Here is a 14371-nt window from a genome sequence, read left to right on the forward strand (position 1 = left end):
CAACACTGGGATTGGTGCGTGAGCCTTCTGCACCCCCAGTTCCTTTGAGACACCCATCAGTGTCTGAGGAATGGTACCCCAGTGAGCATGTGTCTGTGTGCCCACTTGTCACCTCAGACCCTAGAGCACATCTCAAGTATGTGCAACACCATACTGCGACCTGGGGCTAGTGACTGGACACATGGTGCAGCTGTGTGTGTGTCTGTGTGTGCCTGGCACCATGTGAGGGAAGCCAAGTCTGCTCAGGTCCCTACGTGGCACACATACAGGATCCTACACAGCCTCAAGTACTCTTGCCTGGAAAACCCCATGGATGGAGGAGCCTGGTAGGCTGCAGTCCATGGGGTCGCTAAGAGTCGGACATGACTGAGCGACTTCACTTTCACTTTTCACTTTCATGCATTGGAGGAGGAAATGGCAACCCACTCCAGTGTTCTTGCCTAGAGAATCCCAGGGACAGTGGGGCCTGGTGGGCTGCCATCTATGAGGTCGCACAGAGTTGGACACGACTGAAGCGACTTAGCAGCAGCAGCAGCATACAGCCTTCAAAAGTCCCAGGGCAAAACGTGTCCATCTTTACCCTGGACGCTCATAGCCTCTTGAGCACACCCCTGCCAGAGCCCTCAGCCTGTTGGCTCTGTCTTGGCCTGTTGTGCTGTCTGGCTCTCCAGAGCACTTGGAGCTGCTGGTGGGAAGGCACTGGGATTGGTGCCTGAGCCTTCTGCACCCCCAGTTCCTTGGGGACATCCATCAGTGTCTGAGGAATGGTACCATGACCCAAAGGACTGGTAAATGGGGTCTTGGCCCTGGCTTGCCACTCCTCGGTAGTAAGACCCCAGACAGTTCTTGACTCCACTCTGAACATCAGCTTCTCAGTCTGAAAATGAAAGGTCTGAAGTACATCATTTCCCAGATCCCTGCCAGCTCTGAAAGTAGTAGTTACAGCCAGAAAAATGCTCAGAAGCCAAGCTCAGCTACAGCACGGCTATGAAGAGACAAGCTGAAGCACTCTCCAGGGCACTTTCTCCCCAGATCTAAGCACGGCTTCACTTTTTATCTAAGCAGGTGACTAAAGTCGGTGGGCACCTTCTCATATAAAGAAGAAATCCCATCTTCCCCTGTGGGTTGAGTGGTATCTGTGTACCCCAAGGGTGGGGGAGGAAGAAGGCAGGTTGTTACCGTGTGCACATCCACTCCAAGATTTCCAAGCGGTACTTCGAGGGGCTACACAGCAGTTCCTGAATGGTCTTTGGTTCTGTGATATAAAGACCGTCAAGGAAGGGGCAGTTGAGGTCCTAAACAAGGAAAGGGAAAGCCAGGAAGTTTTAGAAAGGCAACATCAGCAAAAGGTTGAAACGCAGAGCAGTAATCACACTCTCAGTGCACCTCCCTTCACACACGTTCCCGGCCGCTGAGCAGCCACCAGGCAGGTGACACGGACCCCCGGCCCCGGACCACGGGTAGCGGTCTTGATCACGCCCAGAGTTCAGTCCCCGTCATCTGCAGCTCCAGGTGCCCACCACTTCGCGTCCTTTTCCAAGCCCCTCTCGAGGCAGAAGCGGTAGTTTGACTTGGTAGCAACTATGGGTTACGGCGAGATTCCAATATCGGCCATGGAGCAAAGGGAACCGGGAGAGGGCCCACGGGGCCGATCATGGACGGGGGGGAGGGGGCGGGCGAGGGGAGAGGTGTTGCGGAGGGGAAAGGAGAAGGGATGAGGGGAGAGCGGGTCGCAGCCCCGCGGGGAGGGCGTCTTCACCACCGCTGTCACGGCATTTGCTGCAGAAAACTCAAAGCCGGAGGCATGCACTCCACCCATCTGTCTCCCCCAGACCCTGCGACCTCCTCCTAGAAGCCAGGATTTGTGGCCCCATACCCCCGCCACCCGCCCCTGCGCTCCTTCCGCACGCCAGGCCTTAAAGCATCCGCGGGACAAAAGTTCAGGCTTCCGAACTCCCAGGCACGGGCCACGGAGACAGCAAAGTGAAAGCCTGGGGCCGCCCAGGGAGCGGAGACGGACGTCCTACGAACCTCCCCCCGGCAGAGGCGCCTCCGACTTCTGCAGCCCCGCCACCCAGACCCCGCCGCCTGGGGCAGCTCCCAGAGCCTCGCGGCACCTTCAGCTTCGCGAAGACCTCTACGGCCGCCTGGAACGAGCTGTCGTCACTCTCACCCTCGTAGCCGCCTCCGCTGCCGCCGCCACCGACAGGACCCAACTCGGCCATGTTTCCCGCTCAGGGCCGCACCCTGCCCACGCCCCCGGCTGACTGGCCGGCCCAGCTACCAATCAATCGCGAGCCTAGTGTCCCTCCCGCCTACCCGCCTGCGCTGTAGCCGGGGCATTGCGCAGAGACGCATCCCGCCCCCTCCTCCACCATGCCTTCCCATTGGGCAGCGTCTGCGCTCAGGAGGCTGACCTCGAAGAAATGGGGAGTAGCCGGAGCTGGCGCTCGGTCCCAGCCTCACGCGCTAGGCTCCAGCCAGCCGGCCCGGGGCGGAGGAGGCGGCAGGAAGAGCATCGTCCAGGAGAGGGCGTTCCTGCCCTCTTCCCGCGGTTAGACGAAGGGGGAACCTGGGTGACGGGACAGAACTGGGACTTCAGCGTCCCACGTCCCAGCGCGAGTCTCTGTTTCCGTTTGCCCACACTCACGGCTGTAGTTAGAAAGAGGTTTTGTGGATTCGAATCTGGCCCAAGCTGTGTGTCTTTGGGCAGGTTACCTAACCTCTTTGTGCTTCCTTGCACGCACCTAATGTGGATACTGAGAGCACTTACCTCATTGGGTTGCTATGAGGGTGGAATGAGGTAATAATTTCTATAAAATACCCAGGGAAATACCTGGCATGTGAAAAGCACTATGTACATGTTTACTATTATTATGCTCCTTTCACCTTCCCCTCCTCCAGTCTCTTTGACCTTCTGGAAGGTTCTGTGTCTCCTTCGTGCCCTGCCCACTTACAAATGTCTTTGCACCTCTCAGGCCCCTCAAACTCAGTGAGTCTGAAATGACATTTGTCAGCCTGTCCTCTGCCACACCTCCAAAACCCCCAGCTCAGTGAACGCCCGCATCCCAGGGACCTGCTGATCAGATGAGGTAGGGAGGAGATGGAGGGTGGCTGATGCTCAGGGAGTGGGAAACCAGCAGCAAGGAGCTGCTGCCAGCCCTCCTTGATTCTCTCCAGAGTCTGTCCCTGCTCAGTGCCCCATCCTTCCATCTCCTGGAGGATGGCATCAGGGAGCAGGGCTAGAGGCCAGGAGACCTAGGGACCTGGCAGGAGGCGACTTCAGTCCTCTGAGAGACAGGAGAGGACTCAGCCATGTTCTGGAAGAAAGGGATGGGCAGGAGTCTGGGCTAAGAGGAAGGGACCCCAGCCTGGCCTTGTGGAGCAGGGCCTGATTCCCTAGTGAATGGTTTGGAATTCCAAGCTATTCTGAGAAAACAGAGCCTCTAAACTTGAGCTGAAGGATGCCCCAGCTTAGGGACCCAGGGACTCAGAGATTTGCAAAAGCACTGTAAGGTCCCTTCCCCTCCAATGTGGCTGCTGACTTGCTCTTCTCACCACTGAAGGCTGTAGGGGGCTTTTGGATTTTTTGTTTTTTGTTTTTTTCAATCTTTTTTTCCCCTCTTTTTCTGTTTTTGTTTTTCTTTCTTTTTAAAAAATTTCATTTCCATCACAGCCCCAGCTCAGACATTCAAATTCTTGTGGGTTTTTCTGTGGATCTTTCCTAGGACTAGGGAATTTGGCGGGAGAAACTATGGCAGTGTGGTGGCCTCCCCACCCTCCCCATATCCTCTGCTCCTGAAGATCAGGAAGAAACCAGCCCCTGTGTATTCTGGAAGAAAATTCCCCTTCTCCACCCAGCTCTATGGAGCCAGTAGTCTAAACAGCCCTTCCCCGACTCAGCAGCTCTGTCCATGGCACAGGATGGGATGTGGTGGGATTGTCAGGGCCTTGATGGGAGAAGACCATCTCAAAGGGTCACTCAGGTCCATCCCCTGCATGGAGAGCCCACTGGCCAGCCCTCAGCTCATAGAAATAGCAGCAGTAGGTCTCAGCTTCCCCTCCCACACCACCCCCAAATCATGGTGCCTCCCAAGCCTCATCCACCGGAAAGACTGGAGACTGGGATGGGAACAGAGACTACTGGGCCTCTCTGGGTGGGGTAGAAAGGCCTGCAGAGTGGTATACGCCTCTGGAAATGTGGACTCAAACTCAATACAAGGAAGCACTTCTCTCAGAGGGCACTGTCAAAAACACTAGCTTGGCTGCCTGGGAAAAGGGAGGGAGCTCTCTGTCTTGGAGGTATGCAAGCTCAGGGAGGCAGGGAGGGATGTGGACAACTCTGTTAGGGGGTATGCCTGCCCAGAGCTCCTGGCTTCTGTGCAAGAGGCCTGGGCAGGTCAAAAGCTGAAGGATAATGTCCGCCTGAGAGGGGATGGGGCTGGGTGTGGGGGGCATGGATGTCAGCAGAGACTGCAGGACCCTGTGCAGACCTGAGAACTGAACCAAACTCCTGATCATGGGGGAAACTTGGCCATGTGTCAGTGCTTGGAAAAGAGGCTGGAAAATGAGACCAGTTGACAGGTACTGGCCTCACTGTGTCAGGGATGGGCTGGCAGCGAGCGGTGGTGGCTGAGGCAGCCAGCCACGTGACGCACCTTGCCTTGTGCCTTGGGCACAGAAATGTATAGTCAACCAGGTGGCTTCGCCCCATGGCCTCCCTGCCCTGGAGCAGTGGGGCGCTGGCAGGAGCTGTACAGGGCATTGGGTGAGAGGAAGGGCCTCGAGAGCATCTTGGCCCCAAAGTTGCAGCTGCCATTAGCAGCAGACCCCAGGGTTCTGGGGGAATCTGAACCAGGTCCCCCCCTCAACAGCCAATCAAAGAAAGTGGAAGTTCAAGGTTTACCTCTCCAGTAAGGAAGAGACTTCCCTGTAGCTCAAATGGTAAAGAATCTGCCTTTGAGGGTTCAATCCCTGGGTTGGGAAGTTCCTCTGGAGAGTGAATGAGTGAAGTTGCTCAGTCATCTCTGACTCTTTGCGACCCCATGGACTGTAGCCTACCAGGCTCCTCCATCCATGGGATTTTCCAGGCAAGAGAACTGGAGTCGGTTGCCATTGCCTTCTCCAGGGGATCTTCCCGACCCAAGGATCGAACCCAGGTCTCCCACATTCTAGACAGACACTTTACCAACTGAGCCACCAGGGAAATCTCCTCTGGAGAAGGTAACAGCAATCCACTCCAGTATCCTTGCCTGGAGAATTCCATGGACAGAGAAGCCTGGCGAGCTACGGTCCATGGGGTCACAAAGAGTTGTCACAAAGACTTGGACACAGACTAACACACACAGACAAGGAAGAGAAGGCAGATTTGCTTCGGCTGCCTCTGAGACAGACTGAAGGCCTTGTTCCAAGAAAGGGGAGCTTTGGAGAGATGGAGGATCCCTCCAGTGCCCACTCCCCATACCCCTGAGATTCCCCAGTAAGAAAATGAGATCAAAGGACTCCTCATCTCATCCTCTGGTGAGCACCAAATGCAGGCTCCTGAGAAAAGGGCACATGTCTGTGTGTGTGTGAGAGAGAGAGAGAGAGAGAGAGAGAGATTTCAGGGGAAGAATTCCATTAGTTATGGGTTGAGGCGCTCTGTAGAAGTAAGTGGCTGGGCCTGGCATTGGATCTGGGGGAGAAATGGCACAGGGTGATGAGGCCAGGCTGAGGAAGGTCTGAGTTCAAGGTTCTCCAGGAGAGGCAAAGTGAGAGGGCTGTCTCCCCCTCTCTGTCTTCCCTGCCCACCCTCTTCCTGGACCTCTCTTATCTGCTCCAGACTGAGCCAGCAGGCTGGACTGTTGGTCACCCATCCACCCAGGTGCCTAGGGCTTGCAGCCAGCCCACACCATCTGTGCCAGCCAGAAGCCCACTCCAAAATAAACCATCTTCACATGGATGGGAGAAAGGGTAGAGGACATGAACACGAGGGACCCTTACCAATGAGATTGGGAAGAGCCTCAAGGATGCAGGGACCCCAAACTTTGTCATGAGCAACAGACCAGAAGGGTTCTGGGAACAAGAATGACACTAGCTTTCCTTTGGGGGGCTGCCACTCACCCACCCAGAGGCTCTGGCCACGCCCTGGGGTGGCATAAGTCTGGAGGACCCCAGAGCTGTGTCTATGGGCCTGACAGACATGGGTCTGCCTGGAGAGGAGGCTTGGGGAAGTCTTGGGGTCTCTGGTTCTAGCCCTGGCTGGCTAAGAATGTCAGCCTAGGAGCTGCCTGATGAAAACCATCAGGAACGTTCTCATTCTCGGCCTGTGTCCACATTGAGTGTGTCTGCTGGCGCAAGAGGATGAAACAGTTTCCCTAGGACCTTGGCCTCCTCTTTCTGTCCCTTCTGATCCCTATGCTGGGACAGGGACCGGGGAGGGGAGACAGGCGGGGGCAGCTGGAGAGCCAGCCCTTGAGAGGGGCTTGAGAGAGCCCTTGGCTCTCTGCTCCTGGGACACCCAAGCAAGGCCGCGAACCTCCTGCTTTAGGGCCCCACCCCCAAGGCCTGTGAGGGCCTGCGGGTCCGGGTCCGCTTGGAGGCCCGAGATGCTTGTGGGGGTGCGGGAGGAAGCCACGGTGTATGGGCGGGGCTGTCCCCACAAGTGCGCTCCCAGGCCCTCCTCCAAGGGAGCCTGGGGGAGCCACGCGGGGAGGGGGGTGGGCTCCGAGGGGGTGAGCCGCGCCTCCGCGGGCATTGGGGCACCCAGCGCTCGCGCTCTCTCGCTCGGGGGTGGGGGCGGATCGCTCGGGGTTCCGCGCAAGCGCCTGGCGCACCCCGAAGGCTGATGGGGCAGGGGCGCGTGCACGAGGCTCGGGCGAGGCGGGGACGCGCACTTGCACGTGCGCTGGGGCGCCACAGCGCCCCCCCACCCCCACCCCGGGGCGGTGTCAGAGGAAGTGGCCGGCGGGACGGCCCCCTCCACGGGGAGACACTTGGGTCTAGACAGCTTGGCAAGGCCAGCGGGGCTGAGTCACATGCGTCTGGAGCTGGAGACGCAGGCGCCAGGACTGGAACGTGAACGTGCCCACTCCGGAGGGCCGGGGAGGCGGGGGCTGGGGGGGGAGGCTCAACCTCGTGTTCCCGCTCACTCGCCTCCAGGCCCACACTAGCCTCTGCCCCACGTGTGGGGCCCCTCAATGCCCACCTGGAGGGGCAGGGGCAGCTTCCACGGGAAGTCAAGCAGGGCCCACATTATTGGCAAGAACCATCTGGAATTTCAGAAGGGAAGGAGGCTGGGAGAGTGGCCCCCACCTGCCACTAACCTTGCTCCCTCGACTCAGCCACATCAGCCACCTGGGACCTTTTTGTCCCCAAGCCACGCTTGCTGCTTTCCACCCTCCTCCAGCCCACCTTCCACTGGCACCTTCCCCAGGGATGCCCACAGTCCAGAGGATGCCCAGAGTCCTCTCCCCTGACCGCCAGTGCTTCTTACTACCCATCACTGCATCCCTAGCTATCATCCGGATTCTGTGTTCCCTTTCCCTCTCTTCTGTCTTTCCTTTAGTCTGTCAGTCTATGTGCCTCTCTTCTCTCTCTCTCACTCTCCCTCCATGGCTTGCTCACTCAGGAACACCAGGTCTCAAGGAAGGAAGCACGATGCAGGAATCTGGACCGCCTGATGTATTCAGTTCTCACAAAAGCATCTGCAAGAAAAGTTGTTTAATTGGGACCAGATCCTCTGGGGTTTTCATGGCGTTAAAACAAGATGGGTTTTCTCTAGGGAAGAAACGGCTGGCAACAGGAAGAGGGCATGGAAAGTTTGTCTTTTTTCTTCTCAAAGTTTGAAGAGGAAAAAGGCCACTGTACCTTTGTTTATATATGATAGATGCCCACACACGCATGCGCGCGCACATGCGCAGACAAGCTTTGATGTTACTGGGACACATTGTGCACAAGAGCAGGCCTGTCTCCTTGCTCTGGGTGTCACTCCAGGAGTCTATCTTCAGCTGCAGAGCCACTATTCTTCCTTGGGTCCTAGGCAGGGTCCTAGGCAGAAGGCCTAGTACATAGTAGGGGCTCAATGAACTTATCTAATGACAGGCAGCGGGAGGGCAGGACTGGTAGCCCAGACCTTGGCCCTGAGCTTGCCAAGATGCATACACAGAACTGCCTTACAGATTTGACCACTTGGCTGTCTGATCACCCACTTTACACTCGACAGGTCGGGAGCTGGCGTCCCAAGTTTCTGCCCCAAGTTTCTGCCCCAGGCTCACTCAGCCTTCATTGTTCTGGCTCCACTGACTTCTCCCACTAGCCCCCTCCACCCTGGGCCAGACTCAAAGACCTCTCCGGTGGAGGGTGCAGCTGCCTCCACACTGGCTCCCTCCTTCTGCCCTTGTGCCCTCAACAAGTCTGTGTTCCACCCTGCAGTCCAAAGGATCCTTTTACAATATAAGTCAGATCACAACCTATGAAATGGGAGAAAATATTTGCAAATGATGTGCCCAATGGCTTACTTTCCAAAATATACAGAAGCTCATATAATTCAATAACAAAAATATAAACAACACAATCAAAAACTTGGCAGAAGCCTTAAATCGAGAAATCTCCAAAGAAGACATACAGATGGGCAATAGGCACATGGAAAGATGCTCCATTAGACAATTATTAGACAAATGCAAATCCAAACTACAATGAGGTACCAACTCACACCAGTCAGAATGGCCATTGTTAAGACGTCTACAAATAATAAATGTTGGAGAGAGTGTGGAGAAAAGGGACCCCCCCCACTGCTGTTGGTGGGAAGGAAAATTGGTGCAACCACTATGAAAAACAGTATAGAAGCTCCTCAAAAAAAAACTAAAAACAGAGTTGCCATATGATCCAGCAATCCCACTCCTGGGCATATACCCAGATAAAACTCTAATTCAAAAAGATATACATACCCCTATATTCATAGCAGCACTATTCACAATAGCCAAGACATGGAAACAACCTAAATGTCCATCAACAGATGAATGAATAAAGGATATATATATATATATATATATATATATATATATATATATATAAAACTCAGCCATTAAAAAGAATGAAATTCTTTGCAGCAACATGGATTTGAAAACATGCATGGCCCTAGAGATTTTCATACTAAGTCAGAAAGAGAAAGACAAATACTATATGATATCACTTATATGCGGAATCTAAAATACGAAACAAATGAACCTATCTCTGAAACATAAACAGACTCACAGACATAGAGAACAGACTTGTGGTTGCCCAAGGGGGAGGAGGGAGGGAGAGGGAAGGATTGGGAGTTTGGGATTAGTAGCTGCAAACTATTATATATAGGATGGATGAACAAGATGGTACTATATAGCTGCTGCTGCTACTAAGTCGCTCAGTCGTGTCCAACTCTGTGCAACCCCATAGACGGCAGCCCACCAGGCTCCTGTGTCCCTGGGATTCTCTAGGCAAGAATACAGGAGTGGGTTGCCATTTCCTTCTCTGTACTATGTAGTACAGGGAACTATATTCAATATCCTGTGATAGACCATAATGGGAAAGAATATGAAAAAGAAAAACTATATATATGTGTGTGTGTGTGTGTATAACTGTACATTTTTCTGTACAGCAGACATTAACACAACATTGTAAATCAACTATACTTCAATAAATTTTTTTTTTTTAAAGTCAGATCACGTGTAGCTCCTCTGCTCAGAAATCCACAGCAGTTCCCTGCTTCCTTCAAGGTCAAAGGCAAAGTCCACTGGCCACACTTTGATGCACTATCAAGCTAGCCCTGCAACCGTTCCCCAGCCTCACCCCTCACTCAGCCTGCTCCACCACACTGGTCTCCTTGCTGGTTCTCAAAGTGGGCCAAAGCCTTTCCTGCCTCAGGGCCTTCACACTGCTGTCCATCCTCCTCGGGGGGTTCCTTACTGGAGTCCATTTTGCACGGATATCTCCTTTTTGCTCACATCTCAGCCCAGACGTCAGTTTCTCACAGTCCTCACCCTGCCGAAAGTGTTTCTTCCTACAGTCAGCATGGCCAGCCCCTTTCCTTCTGATGGGGTCCTCATGCACCTCAGTAGACAGCACACTCTGTGAGCACAGGAAAGCTGGCCATGTAGTTCACCACTGTACCACACACCATGCCTGGCATGGTGTCTGGCCCACCACAGGGGCTCAGGAATGTTCTGTGAGCAAAGATCTATTCTCCAATCCTCCCTTGACAGGACAGGAGCTTTCCGCTATGCAGTTCTAAGGAGGCTTGAGGGACGAAAGGGCATTGCTTTGTCATCCTCTAGATTGCCAATTTGAGTGAGTCCTGACTCATGAGGGTATGTGTGTTCTTGGGGGGCAATTGCATGTATACAGTGAGCCATGTGGAAGGGAAGAACCAGAGGAGAAGAAGCAAGACTCCCTTCCTAGCCCTCAGAAACTTGAGATTGTGCAGCCAGAAGCAACTGTGATCATCTCATCCAGTTTCTATACGTCCCTTCCAGTTCTCAGATTCTAGAACTTTCTAAAGAGATCATATCCACCACAACAAAATGGGGAGACTGAGGCCCTGAGCAGGGAGGCTTCCTCCTGACATCACATGGCTGAGCCGTCCAGGCAGAGCTGGGAGACCAAAACCCTTCCAACAACCCTCAGGCTACATCTCTGGTTCCTGGAAAATCCAGACACCAGGCTCAGGGTTAGTGTTGGCCTGGGGCCCTGCCTGTCTCAGCCCAGTCCACGAGCAAGCTCTGTGTGCAGGCTGTGCTCTGTGAGGGTGGCTGCAAGGTCCCCACGATGGCCAGGTGCCCCGATACTGGACAGAGTAGATGGCCAGGTGGCCAAGGAGCCCCCGGTGGGAGAAGGGAAGCAAGGACAGGACTTCATGGGACTGGGGGGCTGAGAGTGCTCCAGGCCTCGCCCCTTCCTGCCTAGGTGGGTAGGAGCTTAGGCCTCCCTCCTCCAGGCCACTGTGCCAGAGAAACCTGGGAACAGGCTTCCCCCACCTCCAGCCCAGCTAATGGGAACCAGATGGCAGGATGTTTAGTCAGCGCCTGGGGAGCGGCGCGAACAGGGGAAATAGGTTGGGGGCCAGGATTCCAGAATCCATCCCCAGGCAGGGGGAGGGTCAGAGCCGGGGCTCCCACCAGTCCATCCATCTCCAGGGGCCCGTCTGGGTCCTACCACGTCCTCAAGCAATGCCCAGATCAGGAGGCAGGAGACCCGGTCTCTGGCATCAGACTTGGGCCAACCCTACCCCCTCTCAGTTCCTTCTCTGTACTGAGTGGGGAGGGATTGGGCTCAGTGGTCCAGGATCCCTGGGCAAACCCTGGCCTCCTGTGCCTACGTTCTCCCCCTCCCCCAGCTTTAGCAAAACATTAGCCCAGGATATCCTGTGTCACCTATGAGCACACAAGCAGATGATGGCTTCATCCTTGGCTCCCAGGGCGCTTGATCACAATCCCCAGACTGTCTCTGTCTCATGGTCCCAAATTCAGTTCTTAACCCAGAGCCTCAGATAGGACAGTGGACCCTGTGTGGCTCACGTGGGACTGTTAGGTGTCCCAAGGGCTCTGGGAAGGCAGTGACTGCTGTGTCCTCACCACATCTGGCACTCGGGACTCAGGCTGCTCCCCAGGCACAAAGGAAGACTCACTTATGGGGGGAAATCTGTGCCCCCTGACCCATCCTAGGTCTCACACATTCCTCCCTGGCCCCGGACAGATACCTTGAGCCCCAGATGGCTACAGGACACTCCTCCACAAGCCTTCCTGGCCCTGTTCCTCACCCCCTCCCCCTCTCCCCTCCACCCAAGCCTTGCCCACAATTAACTCATTTTTTAAGATCGCTTCCAAACATAAGTCAATGCTGGACAGAGCTGTAGGAAAAGCTTCCTCAAGGCTGGCCCCAAAGAGCCATGTGGTGAGACCAGGCCGCTTTGCCAGCCCCCGCCCGCTACCACAGCTGGGCCTAGAGCTGGGGCCCTCTGAGGGCGGGCCAGGGAGCCTGTGATCAAGACACCCCTTCTTTGCCCCTGCTCTCAAACCCCATCCCGACCCAGAGGGACCCATCTGCCTGATGTCAGCAGTTCCAGTGGGACCTGGAAACTGTTAGCCAAGAAGTCTGTGAGGACCTGTGAGATGGCCTCACCCAGGCGGCTGCCAGGTCACCCCAGGCAAAGGGTTACAGAAGAACCCGGCTGCCCTGGTCCACACACACGCCCATGTGGGGGTAAGGGCATGGGGGGAGCCTGCAGGGTGTATGTATACCCACTCTCCATTTTACAGAGGAGGAGGTGGAAGCCTGGAGGAAAGGGAGCTGCCCAGAGGTGGGGAGCACTGGGGCCCCATCCCAGCTCTGCCCACGGGTTCTGTCTCCCCTGGAATTGGGAGGCTTCAGCATCGGCAACTGCGACAGAGTGGCTGGGGCCACCATGGTTTGAGTGGCCTGGGAACCTGCCCTGGCTCCCAAGGACCTTGGAGGCCCTGAGGTGTGTTGTTGGCTCTCAAGGCCCGAACTCTCTCTTTACCCAGTCACTGAAGTAGGACCTGGAAGCCCGAGGTGGGCAGCCCCGTCTGTGGTGGGCCTCACAGGTCCCCCTGTGTACAGAGACAGAAGCCCCATTCACGGGGGCCACTGGGTCAGGGCCAGCGGAGAATGAACACAGGCTTCTCAGAAAAGGAGAGAGAGTGCTCAGGTCCAAGAAAAAAAAAATCAATCTCTCTTTCTCCTCAGATGAGAGCAGTGGACTTTGTGGGAAGCGGGGGGCCAGGCCTGGGGAGGCGTTTATTGGGGGGCAGCCTTCCTGGAGGAGGGCTGGGCCGGGTAGGGGAGGCTCGAAGCACTGTAGCTCTGGGAGCCAGACTGTCGCCTGCTGCCCCACTGGTGTTCCATCCTTCCCAGCCTTTCATCTCTTTTGCCAGCTCCGGCGGCCATGAAGAGGGTGCTGCTCCCCATCCTGGCTCTCTGGGTGGGGTGCTGCCCTGGAGGGGCCTTGGCCAAGCAAGTCCTTGGCCCGAGAGGGCCCGGGGTTCAGCCAACCCCCACAGGGCTGCCCACCCTGCAGCCACCACTACCCAGCGCATCTGGGCCCCCAGACGGTGAGTAAGTGGCACTAGCAGGGAGGCTGGCAGGATGGCACTCTCCCCCACTACCGGGACCCCCCCACCTCCAGGGCTGGCGCAGAGGGAGAGCAAGCGGATTCACCCTGAGGCTGCCCACCTCATGACCCCCCATGAGTGTTCCATTCAGGGCCACAAGGGATCCATGAGCCTCAGGGAACCCATTCCTGGAGGGCAAGGGGGCATGGTGGACTCTGAGAGGCCCTTGTGCTGATTGCCCATGGTGGGGACAGGGGAGAGAAGACACCCCCTTGCCAAGAGAGGCTGCTGCAGCTGGATCTGGAAGAATGGACCCAGGTTTGCTGGTTGGAGAGTACAGTTGGCTGCCCTAATGCCTACCAAGGGAACCAGGAGAAGCGTGGGAGGCTGGAAGCGGAGGCCCCGCCCAGGCCCAGGGGTGGGATGGGAGGGGCCCGTGAGGGGACCCAGTCCCCTACCCACTGCAGACAGCAGGACTTGCAGGACAGGATCATGGTCAGTGCTGGTTGAGGAGGGGCTACCATGCCATGAGGGGCTTCCCCAGGTGGCTCAGCAGTAAAGAATTCACCTGCAATGCAGGAGACCTGGGTTTGATCCCTGGGTGGGGAAGATCCCCCTGGAGAAGGGCATGGCAACCCACTCCAGTATTCTTGCCTGGAGAATTCTATTGACAGAGGAGCCCGGCGGACTAGGGTGCAGGGGGTCACACAGAGTTGGACACGACTGAGTGACTCAGCATGCACCATGCAGTGGAGGGGAGGCCTGGGGTGGGAGACAATTATCCCCATTTTGCAATGGCTGATAGCCCCTCAGAGTGGCCTGTAGGCTCTCCTCACCCTCAACACCTCCTCTCCCAGTAGGCAGTGGAGCCTCCACCTCCAGGAGCAAACTGTGCCATGTGGCACCGACCCTTCATCTTCCCAGAGGGGATCCCTAGCCTTCCTTGCTCAGGAAGAAGCCACAGGGAACTGGAGACACAGGAGCAGGCCCCACCTCTCTGAATAGGGCAACTGAAGGTATCCTGGGCCCACAGTCATGAGCCAAGGACTTGCTGGTGCCTTGTCCCTGAAGGATCCCTGGGAGTTCTGAGAAGCAGGCAGGGTGATGCAGCCTGCTTATCACATTGAAAAGCTCTCTCCTAATCAGGGCCCCCCACTCTGGCACCGTGAAAATGCGGGTTGGAGATCAGGGAATCTCTGACACTTGGTGACTTTGGGTTGGTGACAGAAGGCCGAGAGCTCCTGAGGAGAGGAGGAAAAAGGTGGAAGTGAAGCCTGGGCAAATAC

The 14371-nt window shown here is 55.9% G+C and overlaps 1 protein-coding gene across 3 annotated transcripts in view; it reads right to left on the minus strand.

The window, feature by feature from the left end:
* HAUS7 (HAUS augmin like complex subunit 7) overlaps window positions 1-14371 on the minus strand; it is a 36510-nt gene that overhangs the window by 14657 nt on the left and 7482 nt on the right. For 2 of the 3 annotated variants that reach the window (XM_019956252.2, XM_019956251.2), the window contains exons 1-2: window positions 2118-2272; window positions 1180-1295 (exon numbers count right to left, since the gene is read on the minus strand). In XM_019956252.2, the coding sequence (XP_019811811.2) occupies window positions 1180-1295; window positions 2118-2225 (224 nt within the window). In that variant the 5' untranslated portion in view covers window positions 2226-2272. Of the gene's footprint in view, window positions 1-1179; window positions 1296-2117; window positions 2273-14371 lie in introns of those variants that run through there. The other variant, XM_070785197.1, reaches the window with a different exon arrangement.

This window comes from Bos indicus, chromosome X (genome assembly GCF_029378745.1).
Source record: "Bos indicus isolate NIAB-ARS_2022 breed Sahiwal x Tharparkar chromosome X, NIAB-ARS_B.indTharparkar_mat_pri_1.0, whole genome shotgun sequence".
Lineage (NCBI taxonomy): Eukaryota > Metazoa > Chordata > Mammalia > Artiodactyla > Bovidae > Bos > Bos indicus.